This window comes from Cricetulus griseus, chromosome 3 (genome assembly GCF_003668045.3).
Source record: "Cricetulus griseus strain 17A/GY chromosome 3, alternate assembly CriGri-PICRH-1.0, whole genome shotgun sequence".
NCBI classification, from domain to species: Eukaryota; Metazoa; Chordata; class Mammalia; order Rodentia; family Cricetidae; genus Cricetulus; species Cricetulus griseus.
In genome coordinates, this window is record NC_048596.1 from 245,117,166 (window position 1) to 245,141,859 (window position 24,694).

At 39.9% G+C, this 24,694-nt stretch overlaps 1 protein-coding gene across 2 annotated transcripts; it reads left to right on the plus strand.

The window, feature by feature from the left end:
* Positions 1–2,250: 2,250 nt before the first annotated feature.
* Slc17a3 (solute carrier family 17 member 3) lies at positions 2,251–20,299 on the plus strand. Of its 2 annotated transcripts, XM_035441511.1 has the most exons (11): positions 2,251–2,332; positions 6,794–7,005; positions 8,029–8,262; positions 8,477–8,564; positions 15,243–15,329; positions 17,818–17,936; positions 18,057–18,218; positions 18,481–18,610; positions 18,704–18,851; positions 19,126–19,216; positions 20,165–20,299. In XM_035441511.1, the coding sequence occupies exons 1-11, from the start codon at positions 2,251–2,253 to the stop codon at positions 20,297–20,299; spliced, it is 1,488 nt and encodes a 495-aa protein (XP_035297402.1). The 2 variants fall into 2 exon arrangements, with proteins under 2 accessions (XP_035297402.1, XP_035297403.1); XM_035441512.1 differs by lacking the exons at positions 2,251–2,332; positions 8,029–8,262 and having other exon boundaries at positions 6,802–7,005.
* The last annotated feature ends 4,395 nt before the right edge of the window (positions 20,300–24,694 follow it).

The following is a 24,694-nucleotide window of genomic DNA, read 5'->3' on the forward strand; positions in this document are numbered from 1 at the left end:
GTGCGTGCATTGTGGGTTATGCTTGTGTCACAGCATGCATGTAGAGTTCATGCTAAAACTTGGAGGAGTCACTTTTCTCATTATATCCTGTGAGTTTTGGGGATCAAACTCAGGTCATCAGTCTTGGTGGCAAACACCTATACCCACTGAACTGTCTTGCCAGTCCACCAAAGGTTGAATTTTAAAATTGCATGGTGCATTATGAGATTAGAATATCCAATGTTGAGAAGCTTAAGGAAGATACATTGATAGCAAATAATATCATGAAAAGATGCCCACCTTCCTAGAGAAGTGTAACTAAAACCAAGATAAAACAAATTAGCTGCCATCTGGAATGCATCAGATGTCAGAGGCTGACCATATAAGTGGGCTATGTGGATGCCTCAAACACTGTTAGTGATAATGTAAAATAGCACAATTGTACTGAACAGCAGCAGTTTGCTATCTTCCTATGCAGATAGATATGTTATTATTATGTAACATAGACATTTTAGTACTAGGAATTTAAAAGAAGTAAAAGTACATGGCTATACAGAGACCTGGACATGGGTGTCCATGGGGGCCCCATTGTAATGTTCAAAATCTATAAAAAATACAATTGTTCACCAAAGAATGAATGATTAAACATATTTTAGTATAACCATTCAGTGGCCAAATCATGGCCAAATCATGAATATATACAATATGCATAAACCTCAAGGTACTTATGCCTAGTTAAAGAACAAGAAAGCATGTCCTGCACTGTTCCTTTTCCATAGCATGTCTAGGGAACATCAATTACTACTTGCCATTAAAAGCAGATCACCAGCAGCAGGAGAGGGAGAGCAGTACAAAAGCAGGACTGCTCAGTAATGATACAAGAAGATTTTGGGACAATATACCAATAATAAGTCAGTTTATTCGTGGCATGAATGAAATACCTTTCTTGATCTAATCCTTAAGTAAAATTGAGTACTGAACATAGCACACACCCTACACAGTATACTACATAGGCAATTTCCTTTGGCATAAAGATCCTAATATTACATCAGAGCAATGAGCTTTTTCATGTGAAAAAGATGAGGTTTGTTGGCTATTTAATGAACTCCACAGACACAGCATCAACTCCCGGAGAGTACCAATATAAGACTTGAATTGTATCGCCTGTTTACGCAGACTTGCTCCTTAGTTATCTTCAACACTCATGGTGGGTCATATGGGCTGTCAGCATGGGAACCCTCCAGGGCAGTAAAATAGAAGAAGCCAGTGTATCAGATGCAGTTAGAAGACACCAGAGGAGTACAGCCTGGAGGTGACCAGGATCCATGTTTGTTATAGTTACATCTTCTAATACACTCTCTTCCTAGTACTCTGCTTGGGACAAGCAATGTATGTCAGAGCTACAGCAATTCCTTTCAGGACTTTGTCATTAATAGCAGACAGAGAAATGGGCATTCAGATTTGCTCCTATGTCACTTTGGCAAAGTAGGTAGACTGTGAATCTGTATTTGAACAGAGGAGAGCCTAGCTCCCAAGCCAGAGTTCTTCAGGCATTCTACAGAGAGATTGCTAAATCCTGTGATAAGAAGTTCCAGGCCTTAGTTGTCGAATGCCTATTGTGTTGAACACAGTGTTCCAGTTAGATGGAATGGGCCTGATTTTGACTGCTTGGTACCCACTCTTCAAATTTCCCAAAGGCATCTCTATTTAACTCACACCTATGGGTTACATATTTCCCTGGAAACTGTTAGGTCACTGATCTCTCTCTCTCTCTCTCTCTCTCTCTCTCTCTCTCTCTCTCTCTCTCTCAATCTCTCTCTCTTACAGCTGTGAAACCCAGCCCCCCTCCCCCCTCACTCCCCCTCTCCTCACCCACCTGCACACCCCATTCCTAAACTAACAACCATGAATTATACTAATTTTACCAGTGCTTTCCTCAATTCGGGTACATTAGCCAGGACAAACTAGATCGTGCAGAGTAAAACTTGCTCACTAACCTGAAACCCTATAAAAGTCAGAAACCCCCTTTATTGTCTAGAATTGAAGCCCCACTTCAAGTCCCTCCCCCACTGCTACGGCACAAAGTGCTCTTTTAATGTTTCTCATATTAGGGTCCAATTATTGTGGTGCATGATGGTCGTTCTCTCTCTTCATAAAATTCAACTGAAAGATAACATCATGTCAGTTCTTTTCCATGAACCTGCTTTTTTTCTTTTCTTCCTTTTTTTTTTTTTCTGACAAAAACTAGTCACCCAGAAAGAAAATAACACAATGGCCACAGTGGTGGAATTGAAACCTATAAGAGAGCAGAGTGAGGACGTCCTAGGGGACAAGAAGACCCCTCCCCGGAAAGGTAAGTTGTTCATAGCTGCTTGTCCACTGCCTTTATGATGCATTCCCTTCTGTAATGTATTCACAGAAAACAGTGAATTTATCACTCTTAAGTTTTTGATTCATTTTGAAATGCAGTAACATTAAGGCACATCCCACAGGTATGTGAAAGAAGGAAACACACTCTTCTAAAAATGGTTTTTCACAGTTACTTTCTCATCTTTATCCATATGAGTTTATTCTCCATAATAGTTAACAAAGCTGTCGGCACACAGCTTCACATCCTATTCCTTTAATATCTGCATGGGATACTGCAAACATAATCACGTTGCTTGATTAAAGCAACAAATTATATAAATATCCAAAAAGCAAGAAAAGTAACATTTTTGTCAGCTTAATTCACCCATTGTAATTTTTTACTGCATTTGTTCTATATGATTTTTATGTAACTCTATACTGTATTTTAACTTGCTAACATATTTTTCAGTATTGTTTTATAAGATTAACAAAGCCTATTCCTTTCCATTTTTAAAATTTTTTTAAAGCTAATACACCATGTAATGGGTCTCATTGTGGCATTCTCATCCACGTGTCAGTACAATGATTTTGTACTGACTCTAGCTACCCCTGTGCTCCCTGCCCACCTTGGGTTCTTTCCCTTCCTTCCCTCAGATGGAATACTGATGATGTGAAAGCAGAAAGGAATACTGTCTGGAGGAAGGAAGGGATCAGAATGTTACACTTAAGGCATGCTTGACACTTCCAACAGGTCCAATCTTCACACTTACTTTCCTGGGAAGCCCTCCTGAGGCTGATGTTTAAGCGGCGCCCTTTGGTTTTGATACTTTGTTATAAACTATTTGTGAAATGCATATGTTACTTGGCTATTGTATGCATTTGGACTATACATGCGATCTACTAAGTTATATGCTTTATGGTAAAATAACATAGCACTTGGAAAATCACGTTTGGATTATTTCCTTAAGTTTTTGAAATGAAAATGATAGTTTTGAGCCAAACTCTATGACTATTTTGCTTCTAGCAAAATAGAGGCTTTGGTTTTCAGTCTTAATACAGATGAAAATATGTGGAGGATTGTAAGCAAAAGAGAAAGTGATTTGTCTTATGGCATGATGGCAACCTTCAAATGGCTCTACCAAATAAAGACTGGCAGCAGGGAGCCATTGTGGATGGACATTAAGGCAAAAACCCAGACATAAGACATAGCTAGGTAGAACAGCCCCAAACCAAAAGAGGGAGCGGCTAGAGTATCTTAAATGAAAAGACAGAAGTATGTTCCAAGTAGATTGGGTAAAGGGCTTAAAAAACAAATTAAAGAAAACTACAGATAGGGTATATAAACTAGCATCACACATACCCTCACACCTTGCCAAAAAGTACTAAGTAAAGTAAGAAAACTGCAGAGTGTTTGGGAAAATAGAATTGCTATCAAGAAAAAAAAAAAAAGCCTTTGGAAAATGTTGGGGGTGTTGTCAGAGCTCAAGCGTTTATTTTTATTTGTTAGTTGGCTTAAACTTGAGTTGCTCATCAGTTGATCAATTGATTTTTTAGTAAATGGAAACAGAGAAATTGTGCTGGACATGGTAGTGAATACCCAGTATCCAAGCACTGCAGAGGCTGAGGCAGGAAGACCATGAATTTGAGACTAGCCTGGGCTCTCCAACAAGACCCTATTACAATAAGCAAAACCAAACAAAGAAAAAAAGAAAGAAGAAAGAAAAGTATTTAAATGTAGCTTCAGTGTCAAAAAATGCAATATTGCCATACTGGTCCCCTACTTTTTTCATTTATTTAAATGAGAACTATGAATCCAACATTATCTTTCTCTACAACAGGGTAATTTAGTGCTTTTTCATTCCATGCCACATCTTACACACACACACACACACACACACTCACACACCATTCTTTGGGTTTACTGGTATCATCCCATAGTTTTTTTTCTGTTGTTTTATATTGTATCAGCAAAATTTCAGTGCTTTAAAATGCAAATGTTATTTAGTGCTTACCACCCCTCATTTCTTCTAGTTTTATATCTGCTACTATGATAAAATACATTAATCAAGAGCAACTTAGGAGGGGGAAGGTTTATTTTAGCTTACAGGTTACAGTCTATCATTGAGGAACATCAAGGCAGAGACTCAAAGGCAAGTGTGCTTGCTATTCTGCTCAATACTCAATCTCTAATGAAGGAACGCACTCAGTTAAGAAGTACATCAGGAACCATGAAAGAATGCTGCTTGCTGACACCTCTGCCTTATGCATAACTAGCTTTCTTACATAGCCCAGAACCGTCTGCCTAGGGAATGGTGCCACCCATAGTGGGATGGAACCTCCTACATCAATTGAAACTCAAGACATGCCCAATCGATAGTCTGACCTAGGCAATCCTCAATTGAGACTCCCTTCTCAGGTGACTCTAGGCTGTATCAAGTTGACAGCTAAAGGTAAAGACAGCCTTTGAAAAAAAATTCTTTTTGTAGCCAAATAGTACATTCAAGTAACCTATGTTGATGCCACCCAGTAATCCCTGCAGGCATATCACCTTAAAGTCAATAGCCTAAAACAACACGCATTTACCATCTCACTATTCTACGTTGGGGGGATAGAGCCCTAGGCAGCCTGGCTTAACGTCTTATCTGGTTCTCATCCTGTCTCATTCCTTCAATGGCCCCCACTCCACTAAAATAAAAGCCACAGTACCTTGGACAGTCCACGCAACCTTTAAGACCAGGTTCTGTTTTGGCTGTGTCTCTTCTGTCATACTCACCTGGTGCTGGCTCTTTGCACACTCCCTGCAGGCACTCTCCTTCCACCACAGGACATTTCCAGAGTGTGCCTTCCCCTCAGATGCCTGCATGACCAAAACTCTCAGGCATGTCCCTGGGATTCTGTCAGACTGTTTTATTTTCTGCAAAGCACTGACACCCTCTAAGCCAGACGCACTGCCTCTCTTTTGCATGTTGTTCTCCTCTCTGGAATCTGAGGTTCACTAGCTGTGTGCTGCTACTACACATGGAGAGTGATCAATAGGTATGTGTTCCATAAGAACTGACTACACAAACTATACTGGAGATCATGGCTTACGAGAGTGATCTGTCACGCTCCTATCCTGTTCCCTGAAGTGAACCAACTGACTTGTTCAGCCACAAAATGAGCTGGGTAGACTTAGGCTTCCCCAAGAGACAGACGTTTGATCTGCTAAGGTACCCATGCAGAACACTGGGAGCTCTTTGACACCCTGAGAAGATGCTAAGTTCTGCATGCCCAGCTGATTCACCACAATTGTTACCTAAGCTCTACTTCATTTGGGAAATAAAGGAGTGGATGGTGTTCCGGAGTTCCCTTAGCTGAAGTCCATCTGTAAAGGATACCCGTGGCCAGATGAACATAGCTTCCTGCAGTCATTTGATCTTCTTACCATGTCAGGTCTGTCTAATGTGCACTGCCAAGACACCGACACAGTGCCACACTGCAGGGCTTTCCCAGAAGCAATAGAAAGCTGCCTTAAGAGCTCAGGAAGCAATCAGTTATCTAACCAATGTTCCTCAGAGGTCCATTTCTGAACCATTCTCTCATGTCACTCACATGTGCATGTTACCTTTGTTTTCAGTACTTTTGACAACGCAGCCAGGCTTTGGGAAGGGGCAGATGATTTCCCTGGAGCCATACACACAATGATCGTTTCAACACTAAGCTCACTTCTTTTTCCAGTATAGCTTCACTACGGGTTTTCAGAATTTGAGGGTGTCTATTTCCCTAATGAGGAAACCAAGAGGATAGGACTTAAATCTTATTGATTTAAGTTTTTTTTTAAAGTTTACATTTTAAATGAAAGTTTATCTTCAACTTCTTCAAACTTTAAATTTTATTTGTTTACATTAGGCACAATATATTATAAACACTGTATTTGTGATATGTAAGATAAACAATACGAGGCATATCACTACTTATACATACTATATATGCATATGCATGTAATTTTACATATACTTTATTATGTATTGTATGGTTATATATATATTTAACTTTTAATGTAAATTTTACACTTACTATGAATCATTTCATCAGCTCTAAAACTGAATGAATTAGGAATGGGAAAGGCAAAATTATAGGGAAGACAGGAAGCCCCAAAGAAAGCCAGGCTCCATAAATCTGTAATATAAAATGTTCCTTGACTCAATGCATTTATGAGATGCCTTTGAATCTCCTTTTCCTGACTCCAATAGAAACAGAAGGGTCATTTTAGTCATCAGATGATCAGTAGTGACTTTCAGACGAGGCCATATTTAGCTGGCCTCAAAAGGCAGCCAATGATGACCAAACTCCTATTCCTCCTGCCTCTACCTCCCAAGTGCTGGGATTACAGGCTTACACCACCAAGCCAAGCTTTCTGTTATATTGTGGGAAAAATTAATGCTAGCTCAATAAAACAAGCCATGATGTGATGTCCTGTTTCCAGTCCCGAGTTTATGTTCCATGCGCTACGGAATAGCCTTGCTCACACATTTCAGCAACTTCACATTGATAGCACAGAATTCTATCATAAGCATCACTATGGTAGCCATGGTCAACAACACAGACTACCAACCTCACCTCAATAGTTCCACCGAAGGGCTTCCCGCCGATTTAAATGGTGACCAACATGAAGCCGCAAAGGATCTTTCTGCAAAGGTAGGCAATGCAGAATTTAAGTTTGTGCTCCTGTGTGGTGTGTGTGTGTGTGTGTGTGTGTGTGTGTGTGTGTGTGTGTGTGTGTGTCTGTGTGTATGTGTGTGTGTATGTGTGTCTGTGTGTGTTGCATGCATGTGTGTGCATTTATGTGAAAGCCAGAGGTCAAATTTGGGTGTCATAACTCAGAAGCCATCTACCTTGTATCATGAGACAGGATCTCCCACTGGGATCTGAGACTTGCATGTTAGGCTGTGCTAACTGCCCAGCGAGTCCCAGGGATTTTCATGTTGCTGCCTCCCCGGTGGTGGAATTAAAAGCCATAATGCTGGGCTTTTTATGAGAGTCCTGGGGATTAAAATGAGCTTGTCATGATTGCACAGTAAGAACTTTACCAACTGAGCCATCTCTCCAGACGCTATGCTCAAATTTCTGCTATTCATTTTTATATTTATTTTTCTAGAGTTTATATGTTCGAAATCTAGTTTTGTAGTTATGGAAAGAGAAGCTGGGGCCTTACACATTCTAGACTAATTGCCCTACAATTGAGCTACTTGCCAGCCTTCTCCCTTTTCTCTTTTCCATTTTAGAAAGAGTCTGATTAAATTGCCATGCAGGCCTTGGGCTCACTTTGTAGTCCAGGCCAGCCTTGAACTTGTATTCCTCCTGCCTCAGCCCCTTGAGTAGCTGTTATTACAGATTTATGCAACTAGGTCCAGCTCTGTTCAAATTTTTAAAAAAGATTTTATTTAATTATTATGTATATGACATTCTGCTTCCATGTATATCTACATACCAGAAGAGGGCCCCAGATCTCATTACAGATGGTTGTGAGCCACCATGTGGTTGCTGGGAATTGAACTCAGGACCTCTGGAAGAGCAGCCAGTGCTCTTAACCTCTGAGCCATCTCTCCAACCCTCTGTTCAAAAATTTTAATTGAGAAAAATCATATCTAATGAGGCTTCTTAGACTAGGTAAATACCTTCCGGTATGTGGCTCTTAACAGCATTTTGTGCTTTCCAAAGGCCCCTGTGTATAACTGGAGTCCCCAAACCCAAGGATTCATCTTCAGCTCTGCCCAGTATGGCATGATGCTGATGCAGGGTCCTGCTGGATTCTTGGCTGGGAAAATAGGAACAAAGAAAGTGGTCGGAATTGCTCTGCTTGCATCTTCAGTGCTCACTCTCTGCATCCCAGTGGCTACCAATCTCGGACTAGCTTTTCTCCTGGCAACTCGAGCAGTCCAGGGCTTAACCCAGGTATGAAGTGTTTCTTTTCCTTTTTTTTTTAAATGTAGACTAGGCTGGCCTTGAGCTCAGAGAGATCCAGCACCTGCCTCTGCCTCTTGAGTGTTGGGATTAAATATGTGTGTCACCACACCCAGCCTCAGATGCTAAATACTTTCAAACTCTGAGTTGGTTATGAATTTCTATATGGCATCATATCAACTTCTCTAACCATTTTTTATTTCAGGGCACTGGATATGGGGGTCAGTTTGCACTCTGGCAGAGATGGGCTCCTCCGAATGAACGCAGCCGACTCTGCAGCATTGCTTTATCAGGTACAGATGTGAAGTCCAAATGGGTGCCTGGCAACCCAACACTTCCCACTGGGCTCCTCAACAAATTTTCTGTTGAATGGCTCTTTATCTTTTCCTTGATGTTAATGAAGGGTTTATACAAATTAAGGAAACTAACTTTTCATTTGTAACATGACTTATTTTGCCTGTGTTGTAGTTTGTGGCAAACTTTGCTTATGATATGATTTTTGACATTTAAAAATATTTTTATGTCTCTAAATTGATCACTTTTATTTTGTGGAATTTAATTTCAACTCACTGACAGAAAGGTTGTAAAAGCAATTGTCCATGTTTTTAAATGAATTTGCACGGTTTAATTTTTATATATCATTTCCTGACAAGTCATATGAAGCTCATATTTGTATTCAGTGTGACATATGGATCCAACTTAATTTTTGGAATTGCTATAAATTGTTCTGAGAACATCTTTTTTTAAAAAAGTTTTTATTATATTTATTTACTTACTATGAGTGCATGTCACAGCACATGTTGGAAGTCAAAGAACAGCTACCAAGAGTCGATTTTCCTCTTCTAGCATGTGGGCTCTGGGAATCCAATTCATATCATCAAGTGCTTTTACTCACTGAACCATCTTACCAGTTCCTGAAAACTCTTCTCTGAAAATGAATTGTCAGTGAAATGTGCCCATAATCAACATTCTGGAGGCAGAAGCCCACATAATTTAAAGCAGAGGAAGTGAAGAATAGATGGTGTAAATTAACAATGGTCACTGTCAAGGCTAGCACTGGGTAGAGAAAAGGGGAAGGATGCAGGTAATCTAAGTGTTTAAAGATAGTCAATAGCTCTTCAAGCCCAAAACCACCACGTATTTTAGAGGAGTCTGCCCTCTAAAGCCCACTCAGAAACCCAGGATGGTAGTTTCCAGTGTGGGTCACAGGAGTTTATGTTAGCTGACAGAAAGGAAGTATCCAGTTTAAACATAGGAAATTCATCTCAGGTACCCAACAGTGAGAGGGTCCCAGAACACAAGAGAAACCAGGACTAAGAAGCATGGGAATATGGGCATCGAAGATACAGGATTAATTCAGACAACAGGGGATAAAACTCGTGAATGAAAAAGGGATGTGATGACTAATGCATGTAACCCTGTCTCAGAAAGCTGAGATAGGAGGATTACCTCAAAAGCCAGTCTGGGCAATGCAGTGAGTTGCAAGCCCCTGTCTCAATAAAACAAAACAAAACAAAAATACATATTGTTTATTCAAACTTAGAATAAAGACAGTGACCTTGAAGGCATGGTAATTTGATTTTCTTTCACTTCCTTGTCTTTAGGGACTGGGGAACCAAAATAAATCAACTGACAATATTTAGGGGAAATTCAGCCCACAAACTGAAAGTTCCACAGGCTTCCTTGTCTTTGGTCATGAGGAACTGCTTGAGCAACTCAAAGAAGAAATACATTTCTGACTTTAGAAAACATAGGGAACTTCCTGGTTTCCTGAGGATAGCGCAGAGAGAGCAGATGGAAAATTCCATCCAAACAGAGATAATTGAGCTCACTTTCCTGCCTCTGTAAAACTGATATGCCTGGGTTAGAAGACAGGATCACTGTACCCAGAAATCTAGAGAAAAACATTCTGCGCAGTAAAGCACCAGCCTAGGACACCTGGCTACTGCCAGGCTCTGGGGCAGAACACACTGCATGTTCTTTGTAGGTGTGTCAAACCTTTGACATTGTCACCCTACATGGTCATCTACAGAGTGCACACTTGTGAAGAAAACTGACAGATTAAACCATCATAAAGTCTTATCCCAAACTAAAGAACTGAGTTTTCTTTAAGAATGTGGCCCTAAAGTGTTGATCATCCTCTAGTGAAGGCCATACATGTGAGAGTATACAGGCAGCACAAATTGGACTTGATGGTTTAAAAATAATAGCTCACAGTTGGGTGGGTTGGAAAGGACAGAGGGATCTCGAAAGAACTGGGGAGGAGTAGATATGATCAAAATAGATTGCATGGTATTCTCAAAGAGCTAATACAAATGAGAAAAAACTCATAGAATATTTCATAATGTTTAAGTCAGTTTCAGATTCTATGATGGACTGGATTCATAACTATCCTGGGGGATTATAGGTGATCTGTGAGTCATAGTTTGGACCTGCTTTCATGGGCTGTGAAAGTTTCATATGGGTAGGGAATTTTGCAGCCACTAGTAGAGTTTTGGAACAATGCAGGTCAAACAAGGCTTGTAGCTCATTCTTAAGGCTAGTAAGTGATAGAAAGAAGAAAACATCTTATTTGCTTAGCTCAGAGCTCAGGAAACAGAAAGGCTCTCAAAGCAAATTGGATGCAATGGCATGCACAATTTTTTTTAAGTTAATTTAGACAGAGTCAAACAGCAAGAAGGAGAGAGAAAGAGAGAGAGAGAGAGAGAGAGAGAGAGAGAGAGAGAGAGAGAGAGAGAGAGAAGGGAATTGCATAGATATCTCATGAAAGATAGGAGACAAACACATGGAAGGACCATATGTGCTCAGATGCCTAAATATTCTTTCTTTCTCTGTATTTCTACTTCATCAGCCTTCTCACCAAGGGTGTGGTTATGAAAAACAGAGTTAGAGAGTTAGAGTTCAAGCAAGATTGTCCCCAGAGGAAAGACATCCTGGGCCAAAGACACCTACTAGCCATATGGAAAAGACACTGGGAGGAGTAGAGGAGGTCAACTAAAGATCCTGATAATTGTTGTGTTTTGCTTCTTGAGTACCTGGGCAGAATGGGCAGCACTATAGGTTGGCTGGCCCAGGCCTTTGCATGTATTGAATAAGTAGTGATGTGCTGATACATGGTCACTTTAAGGGGCGGGGGGGGGGGGGGGGAGGGACCAATATAAAGTACTTATCAATGTCTATGCTAAAGAAATTCCTGATATATCAGTCTTAAGATACAGAATGAGGAAGAGATGGATACAGCCAAATGTCACAGACCCCAGAACTCCAGGGATTGGGTCACAGCCTTTTAGGAGTTTTCCCTCACAGATGGACAAAGAAACACCAAAATGTACGGAGAGGGCTCTAAAGAGGCAAATATTTGTTTTGTTTTTACTCCTTTTTATTTTTTAGATTATTGAAAAAAATATTTTAACTTTTAAATCTGTTTTTAATTGATTCAAAAATCATATATGTTAATGGCATGGTGCCATGAGATATTTCAATACATGTAAACACTGATGTTCAAATCTGAGAATATCCATCTCCTCTAAAATTGATCATTTCTTTGCAGTGAAATTACTCAAAATTCTCCCTTTTAGATTTTTTTGAAATGTAGTATGTTATTATTATTTACACTCTGCCTGAGCATCACAACTTGTGCTTTATTTCCAACATGGATCCTTATATGATTGGCATTGCATGTAGAGTCAAAAGTACAGCAGAAATTGAGGGGAAAGAAGTGAAAAGATGTACACTTAAGAACCCAGACTTGAGGTAGAATGGGAGGGGGTAAGTCAAGAGAACAAGAAAGGACATGACCTTGGCTGGAAAGAGGATCTGTCCCCCATTTTAATCAACAAAAGGCAGACATTGGAGGGAAAGATGCGGATTGAGTGGACCTGGTGGTAGACTAGGTATCCACTTCCAGCTTGCTATACCTGCAGCCTGGAACTTGGTATTCTCTTCCAGATGGTCCCTTTCCTCTTATTAAAAGGCCAGCCTGCGGCAGTTTTTGTTGTTGTTTTTTCAAGACAGGGTTTCTCTGTGTAGCTTTGGAGCCTATCCTGGCACTCGCTCTGTAGACCAGGCTGGCCTTGAACTCACAGAGATCCACCTGCCTCTGCCTCCCGAGTGCTGGGATTAAAGGAGTGCACCACCAACACCCAGCCTAGGGCAGTTTACTTAAGAAAAAGAATATGTAAACCATTATTCCTACATTTCAGTGTAGGTTAAAAAGAAGTCTAGGCAAAATAGTAAATCTAGAGGGCCATAGAACTGATTTCACAAACGTCTGTAACTGTTGACTGTGAAATACAATGACAAAGTTGAAGATGAAAGAACTGTTGCCAGCATGCCGCACAGGGATTATTCACAATGCATAGAGAGTCTGTAATTTGAGACAAAGGGAAACAATGCAGAGAAACAGAAAAAAAAGAAAAGAAAAGAAAAGAAAAGAATTGAATTGTAGTTGGGTTTTTTCCCTCTTATTCTTTGGGGGCCCAGCATCCTGCTCCCAAATAATAATACGGAGACTTATTCTTACTTATGAATGCCTGGCATTACCTTGGCTTGTCTCCACCTGGTTTTCTTAATTTAAATTATCCCATCTACCTTTGCCTCTGGGCTTTTACCTTTCTTTATTCTGTATACCTTTCTTTACTTCTTATTCCGTGGCTGGTTTTGTGGCTGGGTGACTGGCCCCTGGCATCCCCCTCTCCCTCTCCCTTTTCCACTCCTTTCTCTTTTCTCTTCTCTTCCTATGCATTCTCTCTTCATGCCAGCCCCACTTATCATCTGTCTCCTGCCTAGCTATTGGCTATTCAGCTCTTTATTAGACCAATCAGGTATTTTAGACAGGTAAGTAACACAGCTCTACAGAGTTATACAAGTGCAATATAAAAGAATGAAGCACGTCTTTACATCATTAAACAAATATTCCATTGCATAAACAAATGTAACACATTTTAAACTAATATTCAGAAACATGTCTCCCTTTTGTTGAAATAAAAATGAAAGGTTTTAACTCTAACATAGTAAAACTATATATAACAAAAATAGTTATCTGGGAAGAATTACATTTACAATATTTTGTCTATTTGTATTTAACAAATTCGGAGAAAATACTCCATTATCTATCTTATCTTAGTGATTCCAAAGTTTTTAGACCTAATTTATTTTCTATCATAACTAAGGAAAACTATAACTCTATTTAGTCTTTAACTCCATCAAAGACCCCAGGAGGATGTACTATTACCTAACAACAGAGACATCTGGATGCCTGGACAGTCACCCTAAGTTCTTCTGCAATTTTGGGACATCCATCTTTGGTCTACAGGCCTAGAATATCTGGCAGACTTTTCAGTGAAGAAGGAAATTTGAAGGTCTTTCCCACCTTTTACTGGTAAAGTTCATCACTTGCTTTCCTTTGAGTCCTGAAGAATATCTGGTAGACTCCTCTGTGGAGCAAGAATCTCAAAGGACTGTCCTGCCTTGTCTTGACAAAGTTCAACAGTCTTTTTCCTGTGTACTACTTGACCCATCTATATAGCATACTGTTAGCAGTCAAGGCAACAGCAATTTCTTGCCCAAATGGCTAGCCTTTTCACATTGAAAGCAAACTCCATATAGAGTTTCTTTGATGCCCTTCATCCTTTGAAGAAGTAAATTGGTACTGTCAGGAGCAGAAGTGTCTCATTGTCATGAAAAACCTTAGGTTATTAAACATCTTAAATGCCACATTCTGTAGGTCTTTGAAGTGTCTGAAACATCTGTCTACCATATACCTGTTTAACCTTGAAAACACCTAATGTGACTACAAGTTTGATTATTATATATTAACTACCAAACTCATTTATTAGTTATATATTGCATTTTTAAATAAGCATAGTACCGAAACATACATACAGTATAACAAAAATAACTTTAAATCTGTATCAATATACCAAAATCTATGCCAGTTCAAGCTATCTGAGATTAATCATTGTCTTTTTATCCTATATTCCCACAAATGATAACAAATATCCACAACCTACTAAATAACCAAAGATCACCCATCCAAACCCACCCAATCTCTTGGGAATGTGGGTGTCATCTCTTCTAGACTGCTTCCTGTTGTCTGTGGGAGAAAGCATCTTAGGGGTCACTGATTAAATTGAGATGATGGCCAAGTACTGGAAAGACTGGCTGTAACATATATACACTGTCAAGATTCAGGAGGTCTCTCGCATCAAACCTGATCCATATCAACCCTGAAGAAATCCATAGGCTCTCATTTCCTATAGAAATAAAAGCAAAATTTCCCCAAAGCCATTCATTTTTGAGTTCCATTTTAAAGTTAAGGCATTTTTGAAATATCTAGGCTGGTATATTTCAGCAGTCTCTCTTTCAATCCCATGTCTCTTATCATTATTATTGCTGTCATTTGCTTATCAGCAATCAAAAATTCAAAATCAATACAATACTATATAGGATCCAGACTCACTATGTATTTTTCATTAAATGTAAATTCTTTTTTACATTACTTTTACTCTCTCTTTAAAGACTTTGCTTTAAGCTATTATTTTTATTATTATTTTTAAGCTATTTCTTCCTATCACTGTCTATACTCTTTCTCTTTTCTTTCTTAAGCCTACACACAATTTTAAACACATTGGAACCTGTTTAGAAGTTCTTTATGTCTGGACCTGTTTTACTGTGTCTCCTCTATCCTTTTCTGATCACAGCTAGGACCACCACCTTGACTTTAGGTACTGGCTCCACCCACTTCTTAGGTTGGTGAGAGCCAAGCCTAAAGCTGGATGCCTGTTCAGAAGTGCATTTGACAGAGAACTGTGTTAGCGCCTCAGATCTGGAATGCCAGCAGTCTGAAGGTTTTACATTTGCACATGCTTTTTCTGTGATTTGGTGGCACTTCTCCATGTTCATCTTTCAGTCTACAATATTTGTCTGGTAGAAGGCAGGGGTCCCACTACCTTCTTTCTGTCTTTCAACAGGAATGATATTGGGAACCTTTGCTGTCCTCCTTGTGGGTGGCGTCATTAGTGAAGCCCTTGGATGGCCTTTTGTCTTCTATATCTTTGGTAAGATGCTGGCTTCGGAGCTATTCAGTAATGTTCTTCTGAGGTTGTGCATCTGTGTCTCCTTTTCTGAAGGAAGAGAGTCAAAATATTAAAAAGGTTAAAGAAACAAAATATCACAATAGAAAGAAATAACTTTTGCTAGCCAACATGTGGAAATCCTCTGGCTTCATAAAAGTACTGCTCTCCTGCCATAAGGCTCAGCCATCATGGTTTCACTGTGCCTTGCAGGAAGGAAGGGAAGGCCTGCAGAGCAGTGCTTTCTAAGAGACAGAAGAAAGCAGTCCAGGGAGGTAAGTGTAGCTATGGGGTTTGTCTTTGGCTAAACATAACAAGGGGGCAGGGTCCTGGGCAAGCCTCATGTTTCCCATAGAAAAGAAAATATCAGACACTGAGAGTAATTGATGGTAACTTCACTGTTGCCCCCCAATACTTCTGTTTAGCTAGAAACGAAGAAAGTACTGCTTCACTTACATGGACAGCTTGAAATCAGTCTGGGCTACTCAAAACCGTGTTCTGTGGAGCAGGAGTAGGATGAGAAAACAAAAACCTTGAAGAAATATTAGCCAGGTAGCCTAGGTAAATTAGTGAGCTCCAGAGTCAGTTAGAGATTCCTGTCTCAAAGAAATCAAGGAAGACAACCTCCCCACACACAACACCAGACCTACATATAAAATCTGGAAAAAATATTCTTTTAGAAGAAAAAGGGGAAATCCTTTGTTCTTTACTTAGCCAAACAATTCCTAAATATGATACCAAAAGTATGAGCCATAGATGAAATCTATGTATTGAATGTCAACAGAGTTTTTAAAAAATCTTCTTCAAAAGGCATTGCTAAGATAGTAAAAGGACAAACTGATTCAAAGAAAAAATAGCTACATAACAATTAAGTTTCTCTAAAATTTATAATTTTCAAAACTCAATGAGAATACAAACCTTCAATTGAAAATGAGCAGAAACATTTCACCAAATATACAGAGAGAGAGAGAGAGAGAGAGAGAGAGAGAGAGAGAAAGAGAGAGAGAGTACAGATCTACATCCAGATACTTAACCAAGAACCTTTAGTCACTGGGGCATGAGAATCAAAATTATAATGGGATACCTACATATACCTATTAAAACAGCTAATACTGAAAATATTGACACTAAGTGTTATGCTCTCCCTAAGGTCTGTGACACCATTCCCATACACAAATAAACAAAAAAAATTGTGAGAGAGCTTGCTTGAGAATTGGGAAGGGCTCAGAAGGAGCTTAGGCAATGGCTTACCTTAGAAAATGTCCCAACATGAGAACAAGCCATCCAACATACCTAAAAGAGTCTAAGGCAGCCCAGCACAAAGATATCTACACATGCAAAATCATTGCTACACTATTCACAGTATCCCAGGTATGGAAGCAGCCTAGATGGCCAGCAATAGGGAACAACCAAAAAGGAAATGTGGTACAGGGTCACAGTGGAATTTGTTTCAGCCAGAAAGAAGATTGAAATTGTGTCATTTTTTTCTGGAAAATGGATGGAACTGGAAACTATAATAGTAAAAGAAATAAGTTAGATGAAGAAAACTGTAGACAAAAGTTTCTGTCCCACCTAGTCCTGCAGCCATTTAGTCCCAAGTAAACACAGAGGCTTATATTAATTATAAACTGTTTGGCCAATGGTTCAAGCTTCTTATTGGCTAGCTATTTCTATTAATCTGTGTATCTCCACGAGCTCTTGGCTTACCCGGTGATGCCTGGACCTCTGGCTTTCTTGGAAACTACATGCTCTCTCTCTCTCTCTCTCTCTCTCTCTCTCTCTCTCTCTCTCTCTCTCTCTCTCTCTCTCTCCCTCTTCTCACCCTCCCTCTGTGTTCCTGTTCCCAGAATTCTCCTTGTCTTGTAGTCCCACCTATACTTCCTACCTGGCTACATTCTGTCTGTCCATTGGCCAAAACAGCTTTATTCATTAACCAATAAGAGGAAGATATATTCACAGTATACAGAAGGGCATCCCCCATCATCTCATCTACAGAAAAAAATCCACATATTTTCTCTCATTTGTGGAAACTAAAATTCCTTACAAAGCATATCTACATAATACATACATACATACATACATGAATGGGTGGTAACATACATATACATACATAAAAGCAAACAGGCAGCTGAGGAAGGACATTAGTAACTGGTAGGAAGGGACAGAAGTAACTAGTGAGGGAATGGCATGCTCAAAATATGTGATACATTTAAAAGGGATTATTAGAAACCAACATTATGTGCAATGACTATTACACCAATTAAAAAAGAAAAAATGTGAAATCCATATAAAGTTCAGGGTTTAATAGTAAGGAGTCAAGAAAGTGTTGACAGGTGTTCTATGATGTCAACAATGGAGTCACAAGACAAGAGGTGTGTGGCAACTCAAGGCTATCTTTGCAACATTTAAATAAACCTATCCTTATTCCATAATTTTTAAAGTCCACTTAAAAAAATAGTACCCTCAATTGCAGGAGCCATTGGCTGTGTCTTCTGCCTTGTCTGGTTCATTCTGGTTTATGACGACCCTGTCTCTCACCCATGGATAAGCGATCCAGAAAAGGAATACATCTTATCCTCTCTGCACCAACAGGTACTCATAAACACTCCAGACTCTGTAGAAACCTTGCATCCACATCTGGGCTTCTAAGGGTGGCGGAGCCTCTGAGCCTCATGTTGATTTTACTGCTCAGACCACTGCATTTGTTTTCAGGTCAGCTCAGAAAAGCAGCCACTTCCCATCAAAGCCATCCTCACATCTCTGCCAGTCTGGTCCATGTGTCTTTGCACTATGACCCACCAGTGGCTCGTTAACACCTTTATGGTATACACCCCAACCTACATCAGTTCTGTGTTCAAAGTTAACATCAGAGATGTGAGTAAATTTCACGCCATTCCTTCCTCATGTTTGCATGATTCCTCAGTTGTTCAGCTGTCACAAATCATTCTACCTGTAGGCCATTAACTCGCATTACCCAAAATAATCTGATCTTTCAAACCAATGACAGTAACTTTGCAGGGCATATTCCCAAGACGGGAAAAATAGTTTCAGAATGTGGGGATGATTACTAGGGAATAACCAACAAGTTTTTTTCACTGCCTTAATTATGGTCATTCACTCAGTCTTTTCACCTCAGAATGGGTTCCTGTCTTCTCTTCCCTTTATTGTTGCCTGGGCTGTTGGTATCCTTGGAGGCCAGCTGGCAGATTTTCTTCTGAAAAAGAATTTTAGGCTCGTAACTGTGAGGAAAATCATCACAATTTTAGGTAAGAACAGGGCATGAGAGTTGAATGACTTGTGAGTATTCAACAGTCAAAGAACGAGTCTCACTCTTGGGTTTGTCTGTCCACATTCCCTAGGAAATACTCCCCCAGCAGCCCTTATTGTGGCTCTGCCCTATGTCCAGTCCAGCTATATCACATCAATTGCATTTCTGACACTTTCCTGTGGAATAAGCCCTCTGTGTCAGTCAGGAATCTATATCAACGCTTTAGATATTGCCCCAAGGTAGGACACTTTCATCTTCTCTTAGTTTCACATTTTCTTTGGGGTTGATCTATAGTGTTCTGGGGTCTCAAAGTTTGGAAAACAGTAAATCATAAGCATGGACCATAGATGGGCCTAGGGTGTGTTGGGTGGATTTGTCATATCGCCTCACATTGAATATACATAGCCTAAGTCCTTTTTGATGTCATTACATGGTGGATTCACACATAAAGCAGGCTGAAAGATGCTGTTAAATATGTCTGGATTTATCTTGGGACATTGCTGCCACCCACAGGTACGCCAGCCTTCTCATGGGATCATCAAGAGGATTGGCACATTCATCGGCTGTGCTGGTACCCATTGTTGGTGGCTTTTTCCTCAATCAGGTAGTTTCCATGCCAGACATTTACAATACATTCCTACATGCATTTGTAAAAGTGATAATAGCTAAAGAGTATATTCAAAGGTTGGAAATAATGTTGAATTTTAGGTGACCATGAAGTATAGAGCAGAATGAACCAGAGTTGAGGTCATTCTCGAGTCAAAGGACTAACCATAGCTCCACTCATAATCTCCATTTGAAATGGGAAACAAACAACTCCATAGGTGACTCGGGATAAGGTATCCATGCTGACCTGCCCAGCCATTTAAGGCTGAATTTTCATTTGTATAAATAACCACACACAGGGAAGGAGAGGAGGAGAAGATGGTTAAGTATCTGATGCATACTGGTATTATGACAAGCATTTTGTTTTTATCCAGGCAGAGTTTCCCTGGCTGTCATCAAACTCACAGAGAGCCACCTGCCTCTGCCTCCTGAGTGCTGGGATTAAAGGCGTGTGTCACCACTACCTGGCTATGACAAGCATTTTATACATCACAATCTTGTTTGGCTGTTCATTCTCACATCAGTACAAAAATTAATACTATCAGCCTCATCTCCTAATGCTTCAACTGAATCTGGTAAAATGAATCTTTCTGATCTGAGGAAATAGCTCTGATGCCCAGTATCTTTTCAACATATTGAGACATTAATTGAAGAATCTTAGAACCAGTTTTAGCAGAGCATTTGTAGGCAAGGTTGGGCAACAAAGAATATGTGTGATACTTTGATGATAATGACAAACATAGCTCTATAGGTCAATCATGAGGATGTTCAAATCTCTCTTATGTAAAACATTTTGAGTATATTTGGGATTTCCTTTCTGTAAGTATCAAGACACTTCTAGGAAATGAATCCCAGCATGAAAAATCCCTGGAGACTGTCATCTGAATTAGTTTCACAGAAAAAGAGATGAGAAAAGTAATATGTACTTGATGTCTTGTGTTTCCAGGACCCTGAACTCGGGTGGAGAAATTTCTTTTTCTTATTGTTTGCCATTAACCAATTTGGCTTAATCATCTACCTCATATTTGGGAGAGCAGACGTCCAAGAATGGGCTAAAGAGAGGACGCTCACTCGTTTGTGAAGGTAACAGACAAGATTTCAGTAGAGGTGCAGTCACAGAAGCAGGACTTCAAATTGTTAACTTTCTGTCATTTTCCTTCCTCAGCTGTCTTTTTTCCAATAAAAAAAATCATTACGCATGCTGCTTCCTATGTGGTAAGACTTCCACCAAAAGTGACATCAGGGTTTCCCCACTTTCATTCAGACTTCTTGTGAAGAAAATATAAGATGAATAAAGTCAAATAAAGTGATAGCAAAGGACCAGGTTGTCATCTTTTCATTGAGAATGTGGGTATTGACATGGAAGTTTTTACATTTTTTAAAGGCAAGAACAAAAAGTTTTTGAACCCTTGGTCCAGAGTAGTAATGTTAGTAGAGCAATTGTTTATTTTCTATTTGTCAGATTTAATATTAATTTCTTTTTGTGCATGTGGTACTGGAAGTAGATCAAGCATTCTACCACTGGCTAATACTTCTAGCCTGTTGTTTCTATTTGCTGGGTTGGCTATTGTTACATGCTCCACATGCCTTCCATTCTTCTTTGCTGTGCTCAGGCTACTGGAAGGTGAGTTGCATGGTCTGCATCCCACACTCCCTTGTCTACCAGCTTTGGCTAGAGTTTTGATAGAGAAAGGAAAATGTAGTCTGTAGTCTGAGGAACCCCAGTCCCAGCAGGCAACCCTCTGCAGGTATTCTGGTAACTTCCTCCCTCTGTCCATTTGGTCTTTTTTTTTTTTTTTTTTTTTTTTTTTTTTTTTTTTTTTTTTGTGCCAGCTCTGATTCTCTCTAGAACCCTTTGTGGTTTTCTTGTCCTCTGCCTGATCCTGTGCAAATTATCTCACACTGTCCTGAAATTGCCCAGTGTGGCAATTATCTTTCTTCTATGGGATATGCCTAACTAAGTGGTTAAATCACTTATAGGACTCAAAAGTAAAACTGGCACAGTGTTTTTTAAAGTAATGGTTTGTAGGTATCAGCGGGTCAGACCAAGTTCAGAGGCCCAGGACAGCATCAGGGACTATTCCCCATTGCTGACCTCTACTGCTAAGACAGATAGTACTGTCCTCAAGTCATTTCCCACAGAGGCAGTGTAATACATTCTGAGTACAGATCAGGGTAAGGTTAGAGAAACAAAGCATGAGCAAACACAGAAATGACTGTGATCTTGATATAAGTGCCTTGATATAAGTGCCAATCTGTTTGTTGGGGCACTAGAATAAGCTAAATACAGTTTTCCTGTTTGTTTGTTTGTTTGTTTGTTTTTCGAGACAGGGTTTCTCTGTGGCTTTGGAGGCTGTCCTGGAACTAGCTCTTGTAGACCAGGCTGGTCTCGAACACATAGACATCCTCCCGCCTCTGCCTCCTGAGTGCTGGGATTAAAGGCGGGTGCCACCAACACTTGGCTCAGTTTTCCTTCTGATGTGTCTGGCAAACACTGTTTTACATACAGTACTAGAGGGACACACATGAGACACCAGTGAAGGTTTGCGATCCCATGCTGAAACACACAGGGAAGGTTTCTTCCATCAGTCAATTCCTGGACTAGATGTTAAAAGGATTGAATGTCTATGGTCAGATTTCCCAAACCAGAGTTCAATTTCTACAAAAGCATAAAGCAGGAAACAGGGTACAATGTGAAGGGAGTCCCTTATATGCATATTCAGTTAGGAAAGTACACAGCACAAAATTAGAGGAATGTGTGTGGTGAAAGTATGCCATGCTCACGTGTCATAGGAGAGTTTGAGTATATCTTATAAGCAGTAAAGTAGGACTCAAAACAATAGTTACATGGGCAGATCTTGCTAGATGGAGCATTCTGAATTTCTGAATTATGATGACTAGCCAAGTAATCATCTGAATATCAGTTTTTGCGGCAGTTTTTAGGGACTAGAATAAGGCAGGGTGAGCTGAGATGAAGAGAAGGGGAATAGGATATGTTTGTGTGGAAGGGTTTGAGGAGCCTACCATTTAATTGGGTGGATGCTAGAGAAGACAGAGGAAAGTGAGACCAGATAGAATGCTACACAGAGAACACAGGAAGATGAGTTCTGTTCAGAGGAGAGATAACAACTTGGCTGGGGTTGAGTTAGCAGTGAGATGACCCAGTAGCCATGTGTGTCAGCTTTCTGCCTTGACAAACTGCCAACAACCAAGCAACTTAAACAATAGCAACTATTATCTCGGTTCTGAAATTAAAGTGTTGACAAGGTTGGTTCTCTGTAAGGACTGTGAAAGAGGACCTGTTCTCTGCTTTTATTTTATTTTCTTTCCAGTTTCAGGGACCCTTTGGCTTAGATATTGCCTTCTCAGGTTACAGGAGTTTTAGGATAAAAGCCCTGATTTCCAGGAGTTTCAAAGGACTAGACTCCACGTGCCAATCAAAAAAATTTACTGAGTTGTGGTAAATGATAAAGAAAGATTAAGTTGACATAGTCGCATTGAGAAGCAGTGTCCTTAAAGCTGTCTTCAAGGTGCCAGTGGTCTATTGATCATTGTCTAAATTCTGGTTCTTATCTCGAGTTCTGGAGAAGTTTTCAGTGCTGTTACCACTTGAGGCAAGTATCTGAGTCTCATGGAATGATGACACCTGTTCCAGGGCACAGCCTCACCACCTGAGTACCTGGCATTATCCTCATTTGGGAGCAGGTGCTCTGTCCTTCGAGGTGTAATTTGGGTCTTTTGTCATAAAGATGCTTATTATCAATGCTGTAATCCTGGAGTTCAATGTAACTGCTGAAGAGAATGACTGTCAATAATTAGGTTACAACTACTATGATAAAACACCATGACAAAAAGCAACCTGGGGAGAAGGGAATTTATTTCATTTCAAAACTCTGATGTAACACCCCATCACCAAGGAAAGTCAGTGCAGAAACTCGAGGCAAAAGTTGAAGAAGACACCATGGAGGAGTGCTGCTTACTGTCTTGCTCTCAATGAGTTTGCTCATGATGCTTTCTTATTCAACTCAGGACCACCTGCCCAAGGGTGGCACCACTCCCAGTGTTCTGGGTCCTCCAACATCAATCATTCATCAAGAAAATGCCATACAAGACTTCTCTATGGGGAAATCTGATGGACAGGTTTTCTCATTTGAAGTTCCTCTTCTCAGAAACTTCTAGCTTGCATCACATTGACAAATAAACCAACCAGGACAATGACTAAGGAGGCAAATAATCAGAGAGGCAAAGTTCGTCAGGCAGGCAGTGACTACGCCACCTTCTTCACTCCCAGACTTCACATCATGCTCCCTCTGTGTGTCTGTCTGTCTGTTTTTCCTGTTTTCATGAGGGTGCTGGTCCTATTGGATGACATTCCACCATAATAGTCTCATTTTAATTACCATTTGCAAAGACCCTGGGTATTTATGCTGGATTAAAATACATTGGAGGCTCTCAGCTATCCCCACTTATTTTAAACGGCCTACCTGCTATTTCCACCAATGTATTTAAAAGTGTCCTGATCCACGACTACATTTGTTGTGTTTCTATAATAACTTAACAAAACTGCTTTCACATTAAAACATAGAGCTTGGGGTAACTTAAGTCTATGTTTCCATGCCATGATCATATTGGATCATATTTGGATCCAGAATAAAATATCTCTTAACCTCTTTGAGGTTATTGTTGTGATTTTTATATTAAGAAAGTGAACACTACTAGCAGGGAAGCTGAGCAAGCAAGAGAAATATTTTCATAAAGTTTGATTGAAACAAGGATATGGAAATATAGAAGAGGAGGATGTTGGGTAAAGGTCTGATCTAAGAGAGAAGGAAGTAGTCCTTAGGGAAACTTTGAAGGAAGAGACAGTGGTGGAACATACAAAAGAGATGAATCAAAAGCTAGAAGGACACAGCAAAGGCTCTGAGGCAGGAGGTTGCCTTAATCTAAGTAAAAAAAAATTGAAAAATATATAAATTTTCAAAAGCAAAGGATGCCTTTTTTCTTCATAAAAGGCCTACTCACAACAATTGTTAAACTAAATTGGGGTATTGAAAATAGATGCCCATATTCTTGCTAGAGTCTTCTGTGTCCTTTGATCACAGTGGCCAGTGCTGATTTGCAGGGACAGCCTATGAATGTTCCCTTCATTGTTGCCTCCTAAACTTGCTGCCACTGTAAAGTCATGATTGTCAAATAAGTGTCCTTGTGGAAATGAAAAATTGTTAAAACTGAACCAGTTGATGAAAATGACGCTACCTTAGATGCTTTTTTCTTCTTAAAAGAAATGGACTACTCAATGAACTCTCTGAAGTTTAAGATCATTTTACCCTTCCTAGACAGGGAACAAGAAGACCCTTGAATGAGACAGAGGGGGACTATCAATCCTGACTAATCATTGGAATGTGCTGGGGTGCAGGGTGTGTCTCTATGACTACCACTGTAGGAGGCCAAAAGGTATTTTGGTTCAACATGACTA